This window comes from Rhinolophus ferrumequinum, chromosome 4 (assembly GCF_004115265.2).
Source record: "Rhinolophus ferrumequinum isolate MPI-CBG mRhiFer1 chromosome 4, mRhiFer1_v1.p, whole genome shotgun sequence".
Taxonomy (NCBI): Eukaryota; Metazoa; Chordata; class Mammalia; order Chiroptera; family Rhinolophidae; genus Rhinolophus; species Rhinolophus ferrumequinum.
This window is the reverse complement of record NC_046287.1, coordinates 8274245-8291974: the sequence shown is the minus strand read 5'-3', so window position 1 is coordinate 8291974 and position 17730 is coordinate 8274245. Positions and strand designations below refer to the sequence as shown.

At 41.3% G+C, this 17730-nt stretch overlaps 1 protein-coding gene across 3 annotated transcripts in view; it reads left to right on the top strand.

Moving 5' to 3' along the window:
• The first annotated feature begins 4815 nt into the window (after positions 1–4815).
• DGKH (diacylglycerol kinase eta) overlaps positions 4816–17730 on the top strand; it is a 163069-nt gene continuing 150154 nt past the window's right edge. Inside the window, exons 1-2 of one of the 3 annotated variants that reach the window (XM_033104430.1) lie at positions 4816–5988; positions 6650–6853. In XM_033104430.1, the coding sequence (XP_032960321.1) occupies positions 6662–6853 (192 nt within the window). In that variant the 5' untranslated portion in view covers positions 4816–5988; positions 6650–6661. Of the gene's footprint in view, positions 5989–6646; positions 6854–17730 lie in introns of those variants that run through there. The other 2 variants (XM_033104431.1, XM_033104432.1) reach the window with 2 other exon arrangements.

Sequence of the window (17730 nt, the reverse complement as noted above, 5' to 3'; positions counted from 1 at the left end):
TCAGGAAATGGCCCGGGATGAGGTCCCCAGCTGCTTCCCAGCCGGGGCAGCGCTTCCTCCGCCGCCCCGGCTCCTCCTCGCGCGCCTCCCGGAGCGCCTTTGTCCCGCCAGCCGAGGTTCTTCCCCAGGGGCCGCTGATGACGGCCCTCGGAGGACCGTTTCCGCGCTTCATAGACTTCTCAACTTTTCACTTGATTTGAGAGCGTAGGAGGTAGGGAGGGGGAGAGGAGAAACCCAGGCTGCGGGGTCAGCGTGTGCGGCTGGGAGGAGACCGGGTGTTCCCTCCGGAGACCGCGCCCAAGCCGTCACCTGAGCGCGCAGGTTCCCGAGGACCGGCGCTCCCGGAGGCTGATCGCCGCTCGCAGCCCGGAACCACGCCTCCGACTCCTGTTCGCCGCTAAAGCCCCGGGCTTTTCTAGGGTTCAAGGGCTTTGTCAGGGATGAACGGGAAGCTAATCTCGATTTCGCCTAGGATTTCGCTGCACAAGCAACGCGCAGGTTGGGTAATTTTCGGGACCGAGAGTAGCATGTGCGTGTGTATTGTGTGTGTGATGGAGGAGGAGACGCGGGTGGGGGGTGCTTTGGATGTGTTCCCTCAAACTCCTTCAACTTCCTTCCTTCTCCAAACTCGGACAGTCAGAACCACCTCACCACCCTCCAGGGACTCTATTCCGGAATCCCAGTCTCACTCAGAGCCCTGTAAGCCTGTGTGGGCTGTCTTTTCTCTGCCATCGAATTTTGGCTCTCCACGCCCTGCCTCGATGTGTGCTACTCTGTCTTGGTTGAAATTCTTGAACCTATCGGAGAAGCCTCATCCGAAATTTCCGGGCTCACCAGTGTTCTGTTCAGCGTGTTCAGATGTTCTTTTCCCAGGATCTCCGTGTGTCTGCTCAGGCTGGGCCCCTGCCTGCTGAGAGCTCGTAGGTCAGGTGCCAGGCGTGGTTCTCCTTTTTCTTTTCTAATATGTACACTCTCCGCTCCTTTGCCCAGAATACATTTCTCTGCTCCCTCTCCCAACCTTTGAGAGCTGTCCTTACACTCTGATCCGTCTGTATCTGCAGCTGTCTTTCCTTTTGTAAATTTGAACGTGTTGTAAGGTTGCCCATCTGCTCCTATTCTGTTGTGATTATCACTGGGGATTAAATTATTCTTGAAATTAAACATCAATTTGGTTTTGAATTTTAAATCAAAGATCATTGAGAACTAACTGCAGTGACCTGTTTTTGTTACTTTTTTACCTTTAAACTTTCCTATATGCAGTCCCTTTGGACCCGAAGACTTCAAACCAACACCAATCACAATGGAAAATACTCAGTTATATGTATTTTACTTTACGGTGCTAATCCCAGAACTACTTTGTGGCTAGAAATATAGAGAGAAACTTTTTTTTTTTTTTGCTGTACATGTCAGAGACAAAAATGAAAATGCTTATTTATCAGCTTTTAAAATATAGCTAATAGAAATGTGTAAATTAGCAGTGAGACTTTATCCAGACTGCAGAACTCGCCTTAAAAGTTAGATTTATTTTCTTTAAATACCAAAGGCCTTTTTATTTACTCAAAAGATATTTTATCCAGTACCTACTATGTTCCAGGACTGTCAGATGCAGCCATTAACAGCAGATGCTCATATCCTCACACAGCCTGCATTCTTAACTAAACAGAATGTCTTGTTTCCTGTATGTTAGTGGTTTACATTCAGATAGGCCAGAAAGCATCCTCAGAGATCTCAAGTATGTGGCATAAAATGATACTTTTGATAAAGTGATTTTATTTGAAACGCTGTGGCCATACATGTATGACCACAAAGTCTAAGAATAAAGGTAATTCTCATTTAAGCTCTTAAGAAAAGATAAGTTATCCAAATCACTGAAAAGTTACACGCACAAGGAAAATGGAGGGATATAATAGGGGGAAAAAAGAGTACTTAAATGTTTATTTTAGACATTTGGAGCAAAAGAAGGAAATACCAGGTTAATCTAAATATGTTTTGAAGGTGCACAATATTCATCAAAATCACGTATTCTTGAATTTTTCTTGGGTCAGTGATCCCTTTAAGAATCTCATCAAAGCTATGGACTCTCTTTCTCCCAAACATGTACCTATGAAACCTGCATATAAAAATTTTAATAAAATTTCAAGGGAATCAACAGATTTCCTGAAGCTGGATCTGTGGACGCTGAAAGACCTTGAGTTGAGAACATCTGCTTTGACTAGGACTCAATTTTGCAGTTATTTAAAGTCGGCTGTTTGGAATTCAAATATATAGGTAACTTTAACACTTAACTATAAAAGTATACTTGTTTACATTTATGCAAAGGAATATCCAATATCGAATAGGCAATCCTCACATTACACAGATCCATGTCACATACAACAGCATACATATAAAGATTCACTCATTCTCTTTTGATCTAAAACAAGATGTTATGATTCAGACAGAAAAGTAAACATAACCTTGGAATTGATGCTGAGTAATAGTAAAAGGCACAGCACTTTTTGCTTGAAATGTACCCATGTGTGGGGCTGAGAGGCAGCTAGCTGCTGGACTCATGACATTCTTATGACTGAAGATGAACTGATCTTATTTAGTTAAATAGGGACATTTAAATAATTACTCCAGCTAGGGCATTGGGCCTGAAAGAAGGTTAGCACTCAGGTTTCTGTATTTTCTTTAATGTTAGCTTCAGAATGTAATCAGATCAGTGGAAATAGGGGCATTACCTAAATTTCTAATCAATGAAAAATATTTTGGTGGTGGGAATAGGTGAGTACGAAGACAGTTAGCCAAACAACTCTTACCCATAGACAATAGCCTGAGCGCAAAATGGGTCGTTAGAATTCTAGCCAAAACTTAAAAAGTGTGGGAGTATTTGCCAAGTAGTTCTTAGTGCAGTAATACTAAGGTACATTATACTTACTAAAATTTGTTTTTATGTCCCAATGATTTTTATCTAGTTGGCTCTGATGAGACTATTCAGAACCAATGGAAAATCAGGAGGGAAGCATTTCAAAGGAAAAAGGGTCAAGATATAACTGAGAGATTTTAAGTATATTTATGGATTAGGTCTAGATGATGAAAGGTTTTTGGCGTAGGTGCAGTTGATGTCATGATTAATCTCAACATCTTTCTCATTCGGGTAACAACTAAGGCAATTTTAATAAAGTTTTGAATACTAAATGCTAAATATGCAGCAGAGAGCTTATGATGGAAGCAGTTCTAAAGTGTGAATGAAAGCAGGCCTGTACTTGTTCAGACCTGCAGCGTTCTTGGCATGGTTCTCGTTGGTTAGGGATGTCAGTCCTAGATCATGAGTTTTTAAAGTGCCTTCTTGGGTTCTTCAGGATATAAATCTAGACTTCTACATGTTTTATGATATAAGATTTAATATGAAACCATTGAACATGTGGGATTTAAAAGTTGCAAATGGATAGTAAACCTCTTTTGTTAGGAACAGTGATCAATAATAATATAATTCAAAATATCTGTAGGTAATATGCTAATATTCATAAAGTTGGTATGAGGATGAGAATTGGTTGTGACATATACATCTTCAGTATATTTTTTTCAGTGGGGCAGGAAGCACTAGTCAGTAGAAATCTAATTTTGTGGTAGCTTCCCTTTCTATTTCATCCTGAATGCAGTGTCTACATGGCTGATGTCCAAATTTTTAATAGTGTGTTTGTGATATGTTATGTTCCAAAGATTTCAAAGTAACAATAATAAAAGAAATATGTAAGACACATCTAAGAAATTATTTGAAAATCTGAAAACATCAAGTAAGGAAAAAGTCAAGGAACTCTTGTAAATCAAAGAAATAATGTAATATACCACATATTTGAAATTTGTTTCAGTTGCCATTTTTGAGCTATATTAAAATGGTTGAAAATATTGAGCTCTTGACATTGCTGTTATATTTTTAAGGGGAGTGGAGTGCATCGCAGGTATACAATATACAGACTGGATATTCATTCTGGAAACTTCTAACTTACACATAAGACCTGCGAAGAAGCTAGTGGGTCAGGTACCACAGAGATTACTTGAAACAGTCTCCTCAGTAGAGATGATTGAAGAAGAAGAAAGGGGTTTTCATGAGCTGCCTTTTGTAGGAAATGACATTCCTTCATTTGCCTACACAGTATTTTCACTCTGAGCGTTGTGTGTACCAGGAACATTGTGGAGCAGGCTAAGACTCGCTGTGCTTTCCAAGTCACAACGAAATTTTAGAAGTTGTTAGAGGAATCCTTGAAGAGCAGGGATAACTGCTGTAAGGTTCAATTTTTATGAGGTAATGAAGACCTTTACTTTGAGGTATTAATTGCCCAGCTCTTGCACTTGAAACTATTTTAAAGTATCTTTAAGCAATCACTGTTTGAATCAGAGTGAGAAATATATTCAGTCCTCTTCTTAAGATCACAGAATGAATAGGCATGGGCATTAAACAATGCCTTTCAGCTTAATCACTCTGCCTGGATTCTGGAAAATGTTCCCATATAAGACTTAAAAACCTGAAGTGTGAATAGAAACATGATAATTGAAAGACTAACTTTTGTTATATACGAAGTGTGGTAGAGTGCATAGAGCATTAGAATAGTAATCGCGTGATTTGACTTTGGTCTCAGTTGGTGATTTGGGGCCTCGCTTTTTTTATATTAAAAGAGGTCTGAACTAGGTTTATTCTTTCAAAAGGCCCTTTACTACCATGTTTCCCCGAAAATAAGACCTAGCCAGACAATCAGCTCTAATGTGTCTTTTGGAGCAAACATTAATATAAGACCTGGTATTATATTATAAAGACCCCTCTGGCTAGGTCTTATTTTCCGGGAAACACGGTAGGTGTTCTTGTGTACATTGCAGAACCATTGGACCAAACAGCTAGTTTAGGATCAAGGCCACTGTTTTGATTAGTTCTTTTTTTCTCTTAAAGAATTCCCCTCATAGCAATATGTTCTTTGTAGATATAGAGTTACATATTGCCGAGCTATAGGGCTCTTTTAATTTATTTTGCCCAACTCCTTCCCTTCCTATAGAAGACAGCTGAGGCTGGAGAGGTAGCGTCTGTCAATTGGTAATACATGGCAGCAATATGCTCTTTGAAGATTCAAACTAACCAGTATATTTTACATTTTAGTGAATTTAATCTACAACGTGGATATAAAGTATTGGATTGCAAATCTTTTAGAACTGTTAGTCCTGACAATCATTAATGAGAATAAGATTGCAACTAAAAAAAACCCCAGCAGATTCTTAGTTTGGAGGACCCTTAAAAGGTCATGTCAACTGAGAACGTACGAATGGATCCTGAAAGGCACGAACACCCTAAAGCGATTCCTTTCCAGAAAGTGTAAAGGGACTCCACCGTCTGGCAGAGACCTTTTTTGCAGTACTTAAAAATTGAGCTAACACCAGTTTGGAGTTCTCTGGATAACAAGAGGAATCTGTCATTTTAGTATCTTCTCCCTCAAGCCCTCCCACACCTGCACGCGTTCTTGCACGCTGTGCGTGCACGACCCGCCGCGAGGCTGCTGATACTCAAGTGTCCGCTTAACAAGCTCGCTGCAGACGAGTTGCGAGCGGTGGCTGCTGCCTGTTGATCCCATTTCCTCCTACTCTAGGCCGGGTTAGGGAGTGGCTCTCCCAGGACTTCCAGTGTTTTCGTGCTCGGGCACTGATATTCACAGGGCTCCAGAGCATTGTTTTCTTCCAGGCAGTCTCGGTTAGCGCTTCAGCTTAGACCTTTATTTTGCATTCTGTCGTCTTGGGCTGCGTGTCCTCTCTTGTTTCTGCGCTCTCTCCACGCCCTTCCCAGTTTCCTGTTAGCCAAAGGAATCGCTCTTTCTGAACGAAAAGTTCCCAGAGCCGAGTGGAACCTCCCGGAAAATGCTCTTCTCTTCCGTGTGCGCCGGATGGGGGTGGGGGTGGGCCAGAAACTGAACGCCAAGGTTGGGAGCGCAGGAAGGACCCGAACCCCAGGCGGGGGCGGGAGAGGTATGGGTCGTCGGGGAAAGGCTGGGGGGTCTTGAGACAGAGCCGGGCAGCGCTCATCTGTCTCGGGGGCAGAGGGCACTTTTATTGGGGGATCTGTGCGGAGAGGCCCAAGCCTCCCAGGAGCGATTCCGGGTCCGAGAGGTGGCGGGGTGCACCCCAGGGAGTCGAGAGGAAACCCTGGGCTCCCTTTCTACCCCAGGGGCCCTCTTGCCCCTGCTGCCAGTGAGCCGAAGGCGGGAGCATGGCCACTGCCGGGTCTGCGAGGGATGGCCGCGGAGGTTTCTCGTCTTCCCTGTCCATCCTGGGGACCCCAGGCCTTAGAGGAAGTTGGAGGTTATCCCGTTCTTTGTCACTCCCATCTTCTCGTCCCGCGCTGGTCGCATTCTGGGTCAGGACCCCTATACCATCCCAAGGTAGGTGCGCAGGGGTCCCAGAACGGCCGGGCTCCATGTCCATTGTGACCACCGCGTCCGCCGCTCTGGCCCGAGCCGCGCGGAGGAGCCCGGGGGGGCCCGATCCCGGAGACCCTGCCCCGCGGGGGCCGTTGGAGGAGCGGAAGATGGCGGCGGCTGCGAGGCGCGGGGCTCCCGGCCCGGCTCGGGCAGAGCCCCCCCACTGACGGCCGCCGCCGCCCCCGCCGGGCGGTGCTGTGTCCCCGCAGGAGTCCGAGAGGATGGCTGGGGCCGGCGGCCAGCACCACCCACCGGGGGCCGCGGGAGGAGCGGCCGCCGGGGCCGGCGCCGCGGTCACCCCCGCCGCTGCATCGGCGGGGCCCGGAGAGGATTCGTCCGACAGCGAAGCAGAGCAAGAAGGACCCCAGAAACTGATCCGCAAAGTGTCCACGTCGGGGCAGATCCGGACCAAGGTGAGGCGGGTCTGAGTGGGGCGTGGAAGGCGGGAGGCGGCAGCACCCGGAGCAGAGAGAGGGCGCCTGGGGCGCAGGGAGCGCGCCCGACGGTCCCGGGAGCGTGGAGGGCCGAGGTGGGGCGGGGCCGGGCCGGGGGCGGGGCCTGGGAGCGGGGCCGCGGCGCCGCGGGCAGGGATGCCCGGCCGCGCGCGGGAGGCCGCCGGGGTCGGCTCCCGGGGAGCTCGGCCCGCAGAGGAGGACGAGAAGCGAACCAGCGGCTCGGCGGGAGCGTGGGAAAAAGCTGAGGCGCTGTTGAGAGTTCCCACTCAGGGCACTTAGAAGGCGTGGCTTGTTTGTCCTCCCAGCCGTGCAGGGCTTGGGTAGAGGGTGTACGTTGCGCAGGGAGAGGAGGGCTGGTCGACCAGAGGGGCTGCGGTGCCCCGCCACTTTCCCTTCTCGCGGGCAGCAGCCTGGCTCTCCCCTGACCCATTCAGAGTGAGAGGTGGGTGGGCAGGTGACACCAGACAGTCCCTTGGCCTCCTGCTGCCGTTGGGAAGGCAGAAGCCGGGGGTGGGGGCCACGCCAGCGCCAAACGATGCTGGCGGTTATCCTCACCCCGCGGCGCAAAGGGCAGGCCGGGCTTCCCCTTGTTTCTCGCTAAGCGCCCAGTTCCGATCTTACACACCCAGGGTTATTTTTAGTAATGAAAAGGAACGTCTTTGTACTTCATGGAGATTAGCATGCTGTTTTACCCTCATTTAGGTAGCAGGTACTGCTGACCTGTGAAGGCTCAAAGTTTGAGTTTTCATTTGATGGTGAACAAATGCTTATAACTGAAAGATTAGTTCTATGTTCTAATTTTCATCGTAGTTTAAAAACCATCCCACGGAAAGTCGGTTATCACTGGGAGCCTTTAATGAGGAATTTGAAAAAGGGAACTAATAAAATCATTAGGTTTGTGTGCTCTCTTTAAAAATTAATTTGCAAAAGTTAACTTATTCTATACCTGTTCTTTATGAGAATTTGTTTTTCTAAGTCTGTAGACCCCCAGTATAAAAACAGAACTTTAATTATATGCCTTTGGATTCATGTTTGTGTTAGCCTGCCTCCTTATTTTCTGAAATAAAGGTGTAAGCACACAGAACCGTTAACAAGATTGCAGTTAGTAAAGACTCAGGGATTATTGCTTTAGTCATTGTTTTTTAGGGGCACATCTTGTAACTGCTTTTAATAGTGACATTTTTGAATTTTATAGAATTTATGATAAATTAAGGATATGGGGTTTAATGTGTTTCTAGAAGATTAAGGCAAAACAAGATAGGGATGTTCCAGAAAGTGACTTTAACAATTGAAATTTTAATTTTAAAGAAGTTCATAAAACTTAATGGGCAAAAAGGTGTTAAAAAATGGTATATTTTGTACATTCATATGAAATGGTTAAAATCCCATGCATACTTATACCAGGATTAACTAGTAAATTTCGGTGATTTGAGAGAACACTTAGAAATGGCTCTAATTTGAATTGAGTAAAGTCAAACAATAAGTTTGTCAGGAGTAACGCTAAAATTTGTAGATTTCATGAACGCATGATAATAGCTAAGATTATACTCTTTAAATTTGATATTATCTATGGTTGGGCTAAGCATGTTTATTGAGACTCAGAGGAAATTCAAAAAGCACATTTAGTGTTAGTTTTCCATTTAAGTTTCTAATGAAAACATTGGGCACATTTTGCCATGGTTCTAGATTAGAGACCATTACATGAAGTGTTCCTTAAGGTTCCCAAGATGTACTGAATTTCAGAAACTCTCCATTTTACTTTAGCTTGTATAAGTGCATATACGTTCATTAGCATTTTCATATGGGGCCACCTGAGATCAGGGCCTAAAATGGCTGAGACCAATGAGCCTCAGCCTCCCTGCCTGCCCCCACCCCCAGTCCAGACTGTTCACATACAGTACAGGTTTCATTAGTTAAATCTCCTTAGCACATATACTGATTCTTACCGAAGAGGGCGAGGGTCAGTGAGAGAATTCACAGAATGAGAACTGCTAAATTTAATATTGGTTCCCATTTTTCATTTATGATTGGGGTAAGAGTTAAGGGTAACCATCTTTAAAGAAAGATGTGTATCCGCTCGATCCCCTCCATACGTATGTAAGATGGGAGAGCCTGGTGAAGGGGCCCCAGGACCCCCACAAGGCCTAGTGGTTTTCAAGACAGCAGTGACAGTTCTTGCTCCTACATCCTGAAGATGGACCAGGAGGCCATCAGGTCTGACAGGTTGTGGTCACTGGTGGCATCTTTGATCCTGGTTGCGTAGCAGTCTGGCATACACACATATCCACATGCCTACATATGCATGTGGATATGTGCTCTTTATAAAGTATTTATGCATAGATATACAGAGGGCATACAGCAGAGTATGTTACACATAGAGGAAAAAATATTTCTTGAATGACTGTACATATTACATACATATAATGTTATATATATATATATATATATATATATATATATATGAGTAGAATTGCTAAAACATAGTGCTTACTTTAGTTTCCTTTAAGATCCTTAGGATCACAAAGCTGTTTGGTATCCAGTTTAGCTTTGGAGTGACAAAAGGCCCTTTATTTAAGTAATTAACTTATTTCAAGTGTCCTTTATTGTAAATACTGGTTAGTATTTTAAATAATTTGAATGTTAGTACAGAAAGTTAATTGTGGCATTTGAAAAGTATCCGGACTTTTCTTCACTGAAAAAGTAATACATGCAATGTAATAAGACATTCAACTGGTGTGAGAGGATATGGGAGAGTATCCAGTGAAAAGTAATCTCCCTCTCATCCCAGACCTTCTAGTCTCTGTTGACATTTTCTTGGTGTGCTTCCAGAAAATGTTTATGCACATACATATATTTCTTCAAAAAATACTACTGGGAGCATTCTGTACACATGTTGTATCTTGTTTGTTTGGAAATGTAATATGGAGATCATTTCCCTAATGGGACATATGTATCTCTCTTATTGTTTTTAATGATGGCAGAGTATTCCGTTATATTAGGTTGAACTAAGTGCAGTTGCTATGTCAGTATGTCAAAAATGGTCGAAAGCAGAACGGTAGTTGCCAGGGGCTGGGAGGTGGGGGAAATGGGGAGGTGTTGGTAAAAGGGTACACACTTTGAGTCATAAGATGAATAAGTTCTGGAGATCTAATGTACACCATATTGACTATAGTTAATAATACTGCATTGTCTTCTTGAAATTTACTAATAGATCTTAAGCATTTTCACACACAAAAAAAGGTAACTGTGAAATGATGTATATGTTAATTAATTGTGGTAATCATTTGACAAGGTATATGTCTATCAAATTACCATGTTGTATCCTTTAGGTATATATAATTTTCTTTATCAATTATATCTGAATAAAACTGGAAAAAATGGTGAAAAGGAAAGTTTCATATGGTTCAACCTAACGTGGTATGTCATCATTTAATTAACCAGTTCTCTATGGAAGGAAATATGGATTATTGTAGCACAACACTGATCTTGGTTTTTTTGCAGTGGATGTGATGACTTTTTAAGTAAAGAATAAGACTGGCGTGCTTTTAAAATTAGCGTGGTTAATAAAATCCTCATGTACGTTCTAATGCTGTCCTAGCATCCCCATATTATATACTCTTTTCATTTTCCAATTTTTCCTTGGTTTCTTTGTCCTTGGAGTCTTCTATACTATTTTTATCTTTCTCTGTTTTTCAATTTATTCCTTTCTCTGTATCACCTTAGTGAAATTTCAGGTAGTCTCATCTGAAATCTCACCCAGGTGCTAAACACTGGATCATTTTATGGCCGCCTCTATTTCCCCGAAGGAAAAAGAAATCACTTATATACACAAGTGGAAATAGTGCTGCTGTGGGGAGGCCAAAGGGAGCTGCACCTTGTCATCTCTTTCTCTCTCTTTCCCGTTGGCTATTACTCCTGAAGCCTTAATCCTGTCTGAAGGAGGAGGTTGATTTTTACATTCAGATTTACTGTTGTGGAGAGGTTCATAGGTATTTTCTGAGAATGAGACATTCTGAAACAACACTAATACAAACTCATGGTTTTGAACATGAGTGTGAAGGAGGCTTTGCTGGTTTTCTGTTCACCCATGAATGCTGCAGCCTTTCACCTTGCAGGGAATGGCTGGAGGAACGTTGGTCGGGTTTATCGACTAGGAATGTTCACCGGTCGTAAACCAAAAACGGTTATAAACAAATGGGAACCATCTCGGTGACTTTTTCTGACTTTGAATCATCTCTGCCAAGGTCTTGAAGCTTCATGTATCAAAAATACCCTTTAACTGAGTTTATTAATCGTCTCCCTTTTTTGACATGTATATGTTTTCCTACAGTTAATTTTGAATGTCCATGAATGAATCTCTAAATTTAGGTAAAATATACCTAAACAGTGGAAAGCTACTCAGAACTTTGTAACATTGTTTCTAGATTAAGACATCTCATTAAGCTCATTAAGAACAATCACCACATTTTTCAGTTAGTATCTTGGTTTTAATTTAACATGAAGGATGCATTAAATAAACTCTTGTACCTTTATGATGATAAGTCAGTATATGGAAATATTGATTTGTAGTTTTCACTGCTTTATGAGATGCAATTTGTGCAATTAAAGCATTATCTTTTACCATAAACTGTAGGTACAGTAGATTAGGGAAGACTTGCCCCGCCTTTTTCAGATTGTAGGTGGCAGCCCATTAGGGGGTCATGTTGGCTCACAGCCAGCATTTAAAACAGAAACTGCATAGATTAGAAAGTATTATTTAAAACTTTTACCCCCAGTTCTGGATGGGAACACTGGATTGGGCAATGATCCAAATAGGACGAGAAACGGAAACATGGCCAGAAGATTGTTAAGAAATGAGAACAAAGTAATATTGACAAGTTTTTTGTTCAGAAACTCAATATGATGTGAGAGGCAAGTAGGAACTTTTTACATTTTGATAGGTGATGAACAGGAAGATATCTTGAATAACAAGAATAATTAATATTCATCTAGGGCAGAAGTTAGCTAACTTTTTCTGTGCAGGGCCAGATAGTAAATATTTTCAACTTTGTGGGCCATAAAGTCTGTGTCAAAATCACTAATCTCTATTGTTAGAGTGTAAAAGCAGCCACAGATAATACTTAAGTGTGGCGATATTACAATAAAACTTAATTTAAGGACACTAAAATTTGAATTCATAAAATTTTCATGTGTTAAGAAATATTCTTTTTTAAAAAGCCATTTAAAGATGTAAAAAACCTTCTTAGCGTGTGGCTGTACAAATTTAGGTGCCAGGAGGGAATGGCTCGTGGGCTTGGCTTGTGGGCCTCAGGTTGTTGACCCCATTCTGGATGATGGAAAAGTAGGTTTGCAAAGCTTGTGAAGTTAAGGTGCTGCTAAATACCATCAGGATTTAAGGGACCAAATAAAGCTAGAATTCAATCCATTTAAAAATCTCGTCTTTGTAGAACATTTTATTTTTAGCTTGGTTTGCGTCTTTGCTTCCATTTTAATGTGAACTAAATATAGACTGGAAACTTTGAGTCTTGGTACAGTAATATATGGTATAACAGCTTTCTTTCCATTTTGATTACAAGTTAAGCATGGTATCCCATTATTAGAGATAGACATAATAAATAATTTACTGAACCTTTACATATAACTTAAGATGCATTATTTGGAAGTATCTAAATTTAGAAAGCTTTCACTTAGTTTAAGGTCACATGTTTGCTGTTGTGGTGGGAGTGATGAAAGGTTATATGAAACTACTATTGTAAATGACTCTGGGCTCCTTTCTGTTTCCAGGGTGCAGTGTTTCCCTCATATTGGATTTGTTAGGCTTTACTTACTCAGGAAATGTGTTTATAAGCAAAGGTTTTAATTAAAGAGAGTTTGTTTTATGTCTAAAAATAGATCTTTAAAAAAGACCATGACATGTTACGTTTTCTCTTGGCAAATTTGTTTGGTCTTGTTGGGTACCAAATATTTTTCTCTTTTTACTTACTTGAAAACACATTTGTATTTTTGATTTGGTTAAGTGACTTAACAATATCAATAACTTTATTGGTAAGAGCTTGAATTTAGGATTCCATGTACATTGTTTCTACTTTAGATTGTTGCTCAGTTTTTTCCAACAAACATATATGGTAATAATTTCCTCTCTCTGTGCTTTTTGTTATGAAGGTATTTAGAAAACTTGTTTAGGTTCTTGTTTTATATTAGGGAAATAAGATTAACTTTATCACATGTGGAGCTGGAATCTCTAAACTTCTTACTGTGCCACTTGATAACCAGGACATTTTCAAACCACCAGAATGTAATTTAGCACAATAAATCTTTTTTATGTAAGCTTGGAGCATTTATGTTAGAAATTTAAAAATACTTTTGTACTTAGCATTTTATCGTTTACACAGCAGCTTCGTAATACCTGACCTTATTTAACAATTGCATAAAATTATCTGAATTTTACCAATGTTAAAACTGAGACCGAGTTTGAGTATCTGCTGAGTAAACGGCAGGGCTGGAACCCAAAAGCAGGACTTCTAACTGCTGTACCACTAGTCCTTGGCACAGTGGGTACAGGGCATGGGCTCCAAATGCTTTCTTTCAGGAGTGCCATAAGCTTCTTGGGTTTTGAAACTTTACATGTTACATGTGCAACTTTGCATGTATGCAGGCTCTGTCCTCACATCTCTGCCTCTCCCCCTCCACCCCCTCTTTTCCCTTGAATTCCCCTTCTCCTTCCCTCCCCTTCTTCCTCCTTCCTGCCCTGCCCTTTATTAATTTGTTTAATCTGTGAGCCTGCCTTTCACCAGTGTTTTAGGTTTCAGAATGCCTTTTTGCACGCAAATCCCATGTTTTTTGTGTGTGACATGTTTACAAGTCTATGTTTGAAAAGTGAATTTTGGAATAAAAAATTTCAGCTGAAATTTATATTAATTTTAATGACTGTTAGCAAAATCATGGAATTACTTTGAAAACATGTTTAGAAAGACAAATTTAGAAGAAACACGTATAGGTATCTTAACTCCTCAAGTAGGTTTTCAAAGACAACTGTTAGTTTCACTTCCATAAGGTAAGATGCTATTTTTAAAAGGTCATGGTACAGCGTTAAAAAGAATGATGTAATTTCCACTTGGCCTATTAAGCAGAGTTGAAGAAAAACTAGGAGTAAAATTTAGTTTTAATTAGCGAAGGAATGAAAATGACATTTTTGGGGACCAGCTTTCTCCAGCTGACTATTTGGTTTAGATAAGAAAAGGTGCCAGGGGGTGTACCTCAGCAGGCAGATTGTTTTGAGTTGGATTATTCGTACAGACTCATGTAGTACTTTAACATTATGTTATAATATGGTGTGTATGAACATGTAGTGTGTGTAGTGTGAAGAATCTGTAGTGTGTGAAGCAAACAGTACCTCGAGTGGATCCGCTTCAGAACCAGAGCATCACGCGCTGTGCACCTGTGTGCTCCTTCTCATTTGTGCCCCTTCGCGGCCCTTCCGTGCATTCAGAAGGCTGTTTGTGGTGTTCCAAGCGCTGTCATAGGTGGCAGGGGTAGAGCTGCAAAGAAAAACAAAATAGACGAAAACTTCTGCTCTCACGGAGCCCACGTTTGAATGCAAGGAGAATTTGTCAATTCATAAATATGTAAAATGCATACTGTATTAGAAGGTGAGAAGTGCTAGAGAGAAAAATAAGCATAAATGGGAGTTGGCAGGAGTTGGGAAGGGCAAGGGCTTCCTGAGAAGGTGACCTCTGAGCAGTGATCTTGAGGGAATGGGCCATGTGGACCTCTGGGGGACAAGCAGTTTAGGCAGAAGGAACAGCACCTGCAAAGACTGAAAGACAGAAACTGCCACAAGGAGAGGTCAGTGGGGCTGAAGTAGGGGTGAGAGTGTGGGGAGCAGGTCGGAAGTGGGAAGAAAGTTAACCGTGTCAGAGTAAAGTACTACAGAGAAGAGTTCTTAGCCTGGGGTTCATGCATTCTATAGCATCGGAGGGGCTAAAGACGGCTCCCCAAATTTTAGGTATGCACTTCAGAAGGCAAAACCACTGATTTGAAAAGGGGAACTGAAGGACAGATAATAAAAGATAGAAGAAAAATACACACACACAAACACTCCATAACCATCCATTGTCATCGTTTGGAGAAATGCTAAAACTGGGGGTTGGATTCCGTGGAATGAAATGAGAAGCAGCAGAGCACAGCAAGGTTCCTTGGAGTACATAGGTAGTGTTGGGTTTGCTTCCCAGCTCTTTCGTGTACTATTAAATGACCTTGGCCATGCCACTTACGTTACAGAAAATGCAGTGCCATCAATATCTGGGTCTCCCCTGTTCTTCCCAGCCCACCGTTAGACTTCATGTCTTCCTTGAAGATACGTAGGTGGGGCTGTGTAACTGGAATATGGATGTGAGTGATGTTTCCTGGCCTCTAAAGCCGTGTCATATATTATATAAGACCTGGTCCTATATTATATAAGACCCGGTATTGTATTATATTATACCCGGTATTATATTATATTATACGCAGTCTTATATAAAACTGGGTCTTATATTACATTAAAATAAGTCCAGGTCTTATATTAATTTTTGCTTCAAAAGACGCATTAGAGCTGATGGTCTGGCTAGGTCTTATTTTGGGAGAAACACGGTAGTATTCTGTCAATACACTATAATTTGTTAAGTATTTTTGTTCAAATAAGTTTTAGCAATGCTACCAATAGCCAAGGCTTTTTAGTACCAAAAATCTTAAGTTTATATTTAATTTATTAAAGAAACAAAGCAAAAACCTAGGTCAATTTAAGGTAAGTTCCTCTTAAAACCCATTATTATTCTATTTACAAATCTGGCAAATTTTACCAACCGGGTCTTATATAATATAATATAATATAGGACCGGGTCTTATATAATACAGGACTGAGTCTTAGATAATATAATATAGGACCGGGTCTTGTATTAATTTTTGCTCCAAAAGACGCGTTAGAGCTGATGGTCCGCGTTAGAGCTGATGGTCCGGCTAGGTCTTATTTTCCGGGAAACACGGTAATAGTAACTTGGTTGATAAAATGTATCCTGTCTTTCAGCCCGAGACAGTATAAGTATGTCTGCTAGAAATGCTTTGTATGCAGAAACCATTGAAATTTCTTTTGACATTATAAAACAAAATACATGGCCCATGTCAGTGATGACATTCATCAAATGACAAGTATTGAAATGCCTCCTTTGCATCACTGTGAGGTCAGAAGTCAGGTCTTCAGGTGTCTGGCAACCTTTAGTGTAGCCTGCTGACGTGATTTTGTAACAGCACTTTCAGTATAGTTTTTCACGTAATAATACGACATGCGTGTACGTAACATTTTATATACTGGATCTTCATTATTGTGGATTATGTGTATGCTCATTTGCCAACTCCAAAAGCGATACTCCTGGTGCTTTGTGGTCATTGACACTCAGGTGTAGAGCAGCCTGGAAATTTGAGTTGCCTCATGCGCATGTCCCCAGATGAAGTTGAACCCGGTGACAACCTGCCTTCCCACACAGTAAACAAGTGTCTTTTTTGTGACCTATGTGAGACATTTTCCCCATTTTTGTGCCTTCTGTTGGTGATCTCAGTGTTTGAAAGATGCCAAGCTGAGTGCTGAAATGCTGTCTAGAGGCCTAAAGGCTAGAAGGCAAAGGTGTGCCTTATAGAAAAATACTTGTGCTTCTTTCAGCTGTGAGTTATAGCGCTACTGGCCGCAAGTTCAGGGTTAATGGATCAATAATAGGCATTAAACAAACACGCATAAAACAAGGTTGTGCGCTGGGCAGTTGACGGGAAGGCTCACAGGAGGTTGAACACTGCATTTCCCCGGGGAGCTGTGGTTCAGTATTCACTAATGCAGGGTTCGCAGCGACTTTTTATTTTTTTTCTTTTTGGAGTTTTGAGGTATCTTTTTTGTTGTTCTATTCAGTTTTGTTTTATTTTATTTTTAACTTACTGAAGTATAATTGACACATATTAATTTCAGGTGTACAGCATAATGATTTAATACTTGTATGATGATGACCAAAATAAGTCTAGTTAACGTGTCAGCATAAGTTGTTACAAATTATTTTCTTGTGATGAGGACTTTTAAGGCTGACTCTCTTAGGGACTTTCAAAGATGCAATACAGTATTATTAACGGTAGTCACCATTCTGTACTTATTTCTTGTAAAACTGGAAGTTTGTACGTTTTGATCCACATTGCCTAACCCCCATTCCCTGCCTCTAGCAATCACCAATATGTTCTCTATGCGTTTTGTTTTGTTTTTTTGGTTGTTTGTTTTTAGATTCCACATATAAGTGATATCATGTGGCATTTGTCTTTTTCTCTCTCATTTATTTCGTTTAGCATCATGCCCTCAAGGTCCATCCATGTTACAAATGGCAAAATTTCATCCTTTTTTATGACTGAATAACATCGCATTTATATATATGTGTGTATACACACACACACACACAAACACACATATATAAATGCAAAAATGCTAACGCACAAAGATATATACAGCATAATTTACAAAGATATGGACGTAACCTAAGTGTGAATCATGAATGAATAAAGAAATCCATTGATGCACATTTAGGTTATTTCCATATCTTAGCTATTGTAAGTTCTGCTGTATGTGTCTTTTTTTTTTTAAGAAACTTTTTTTTTTTTTTTAATTGGGGAAGAGGAACAGCACGTTATTGGGGAACAGTGTGTACTTCCAGGACTTTTTTCCAAGTCAAGTTATTGTTCTTTCAATCTTAGTTGTGGAGGGTGCCATTCAGCTTCAAGTTGTTGTCCTTTCAGTCTTAGTTGTGGAGGGCGCAGCTCAGCTCCAGCTC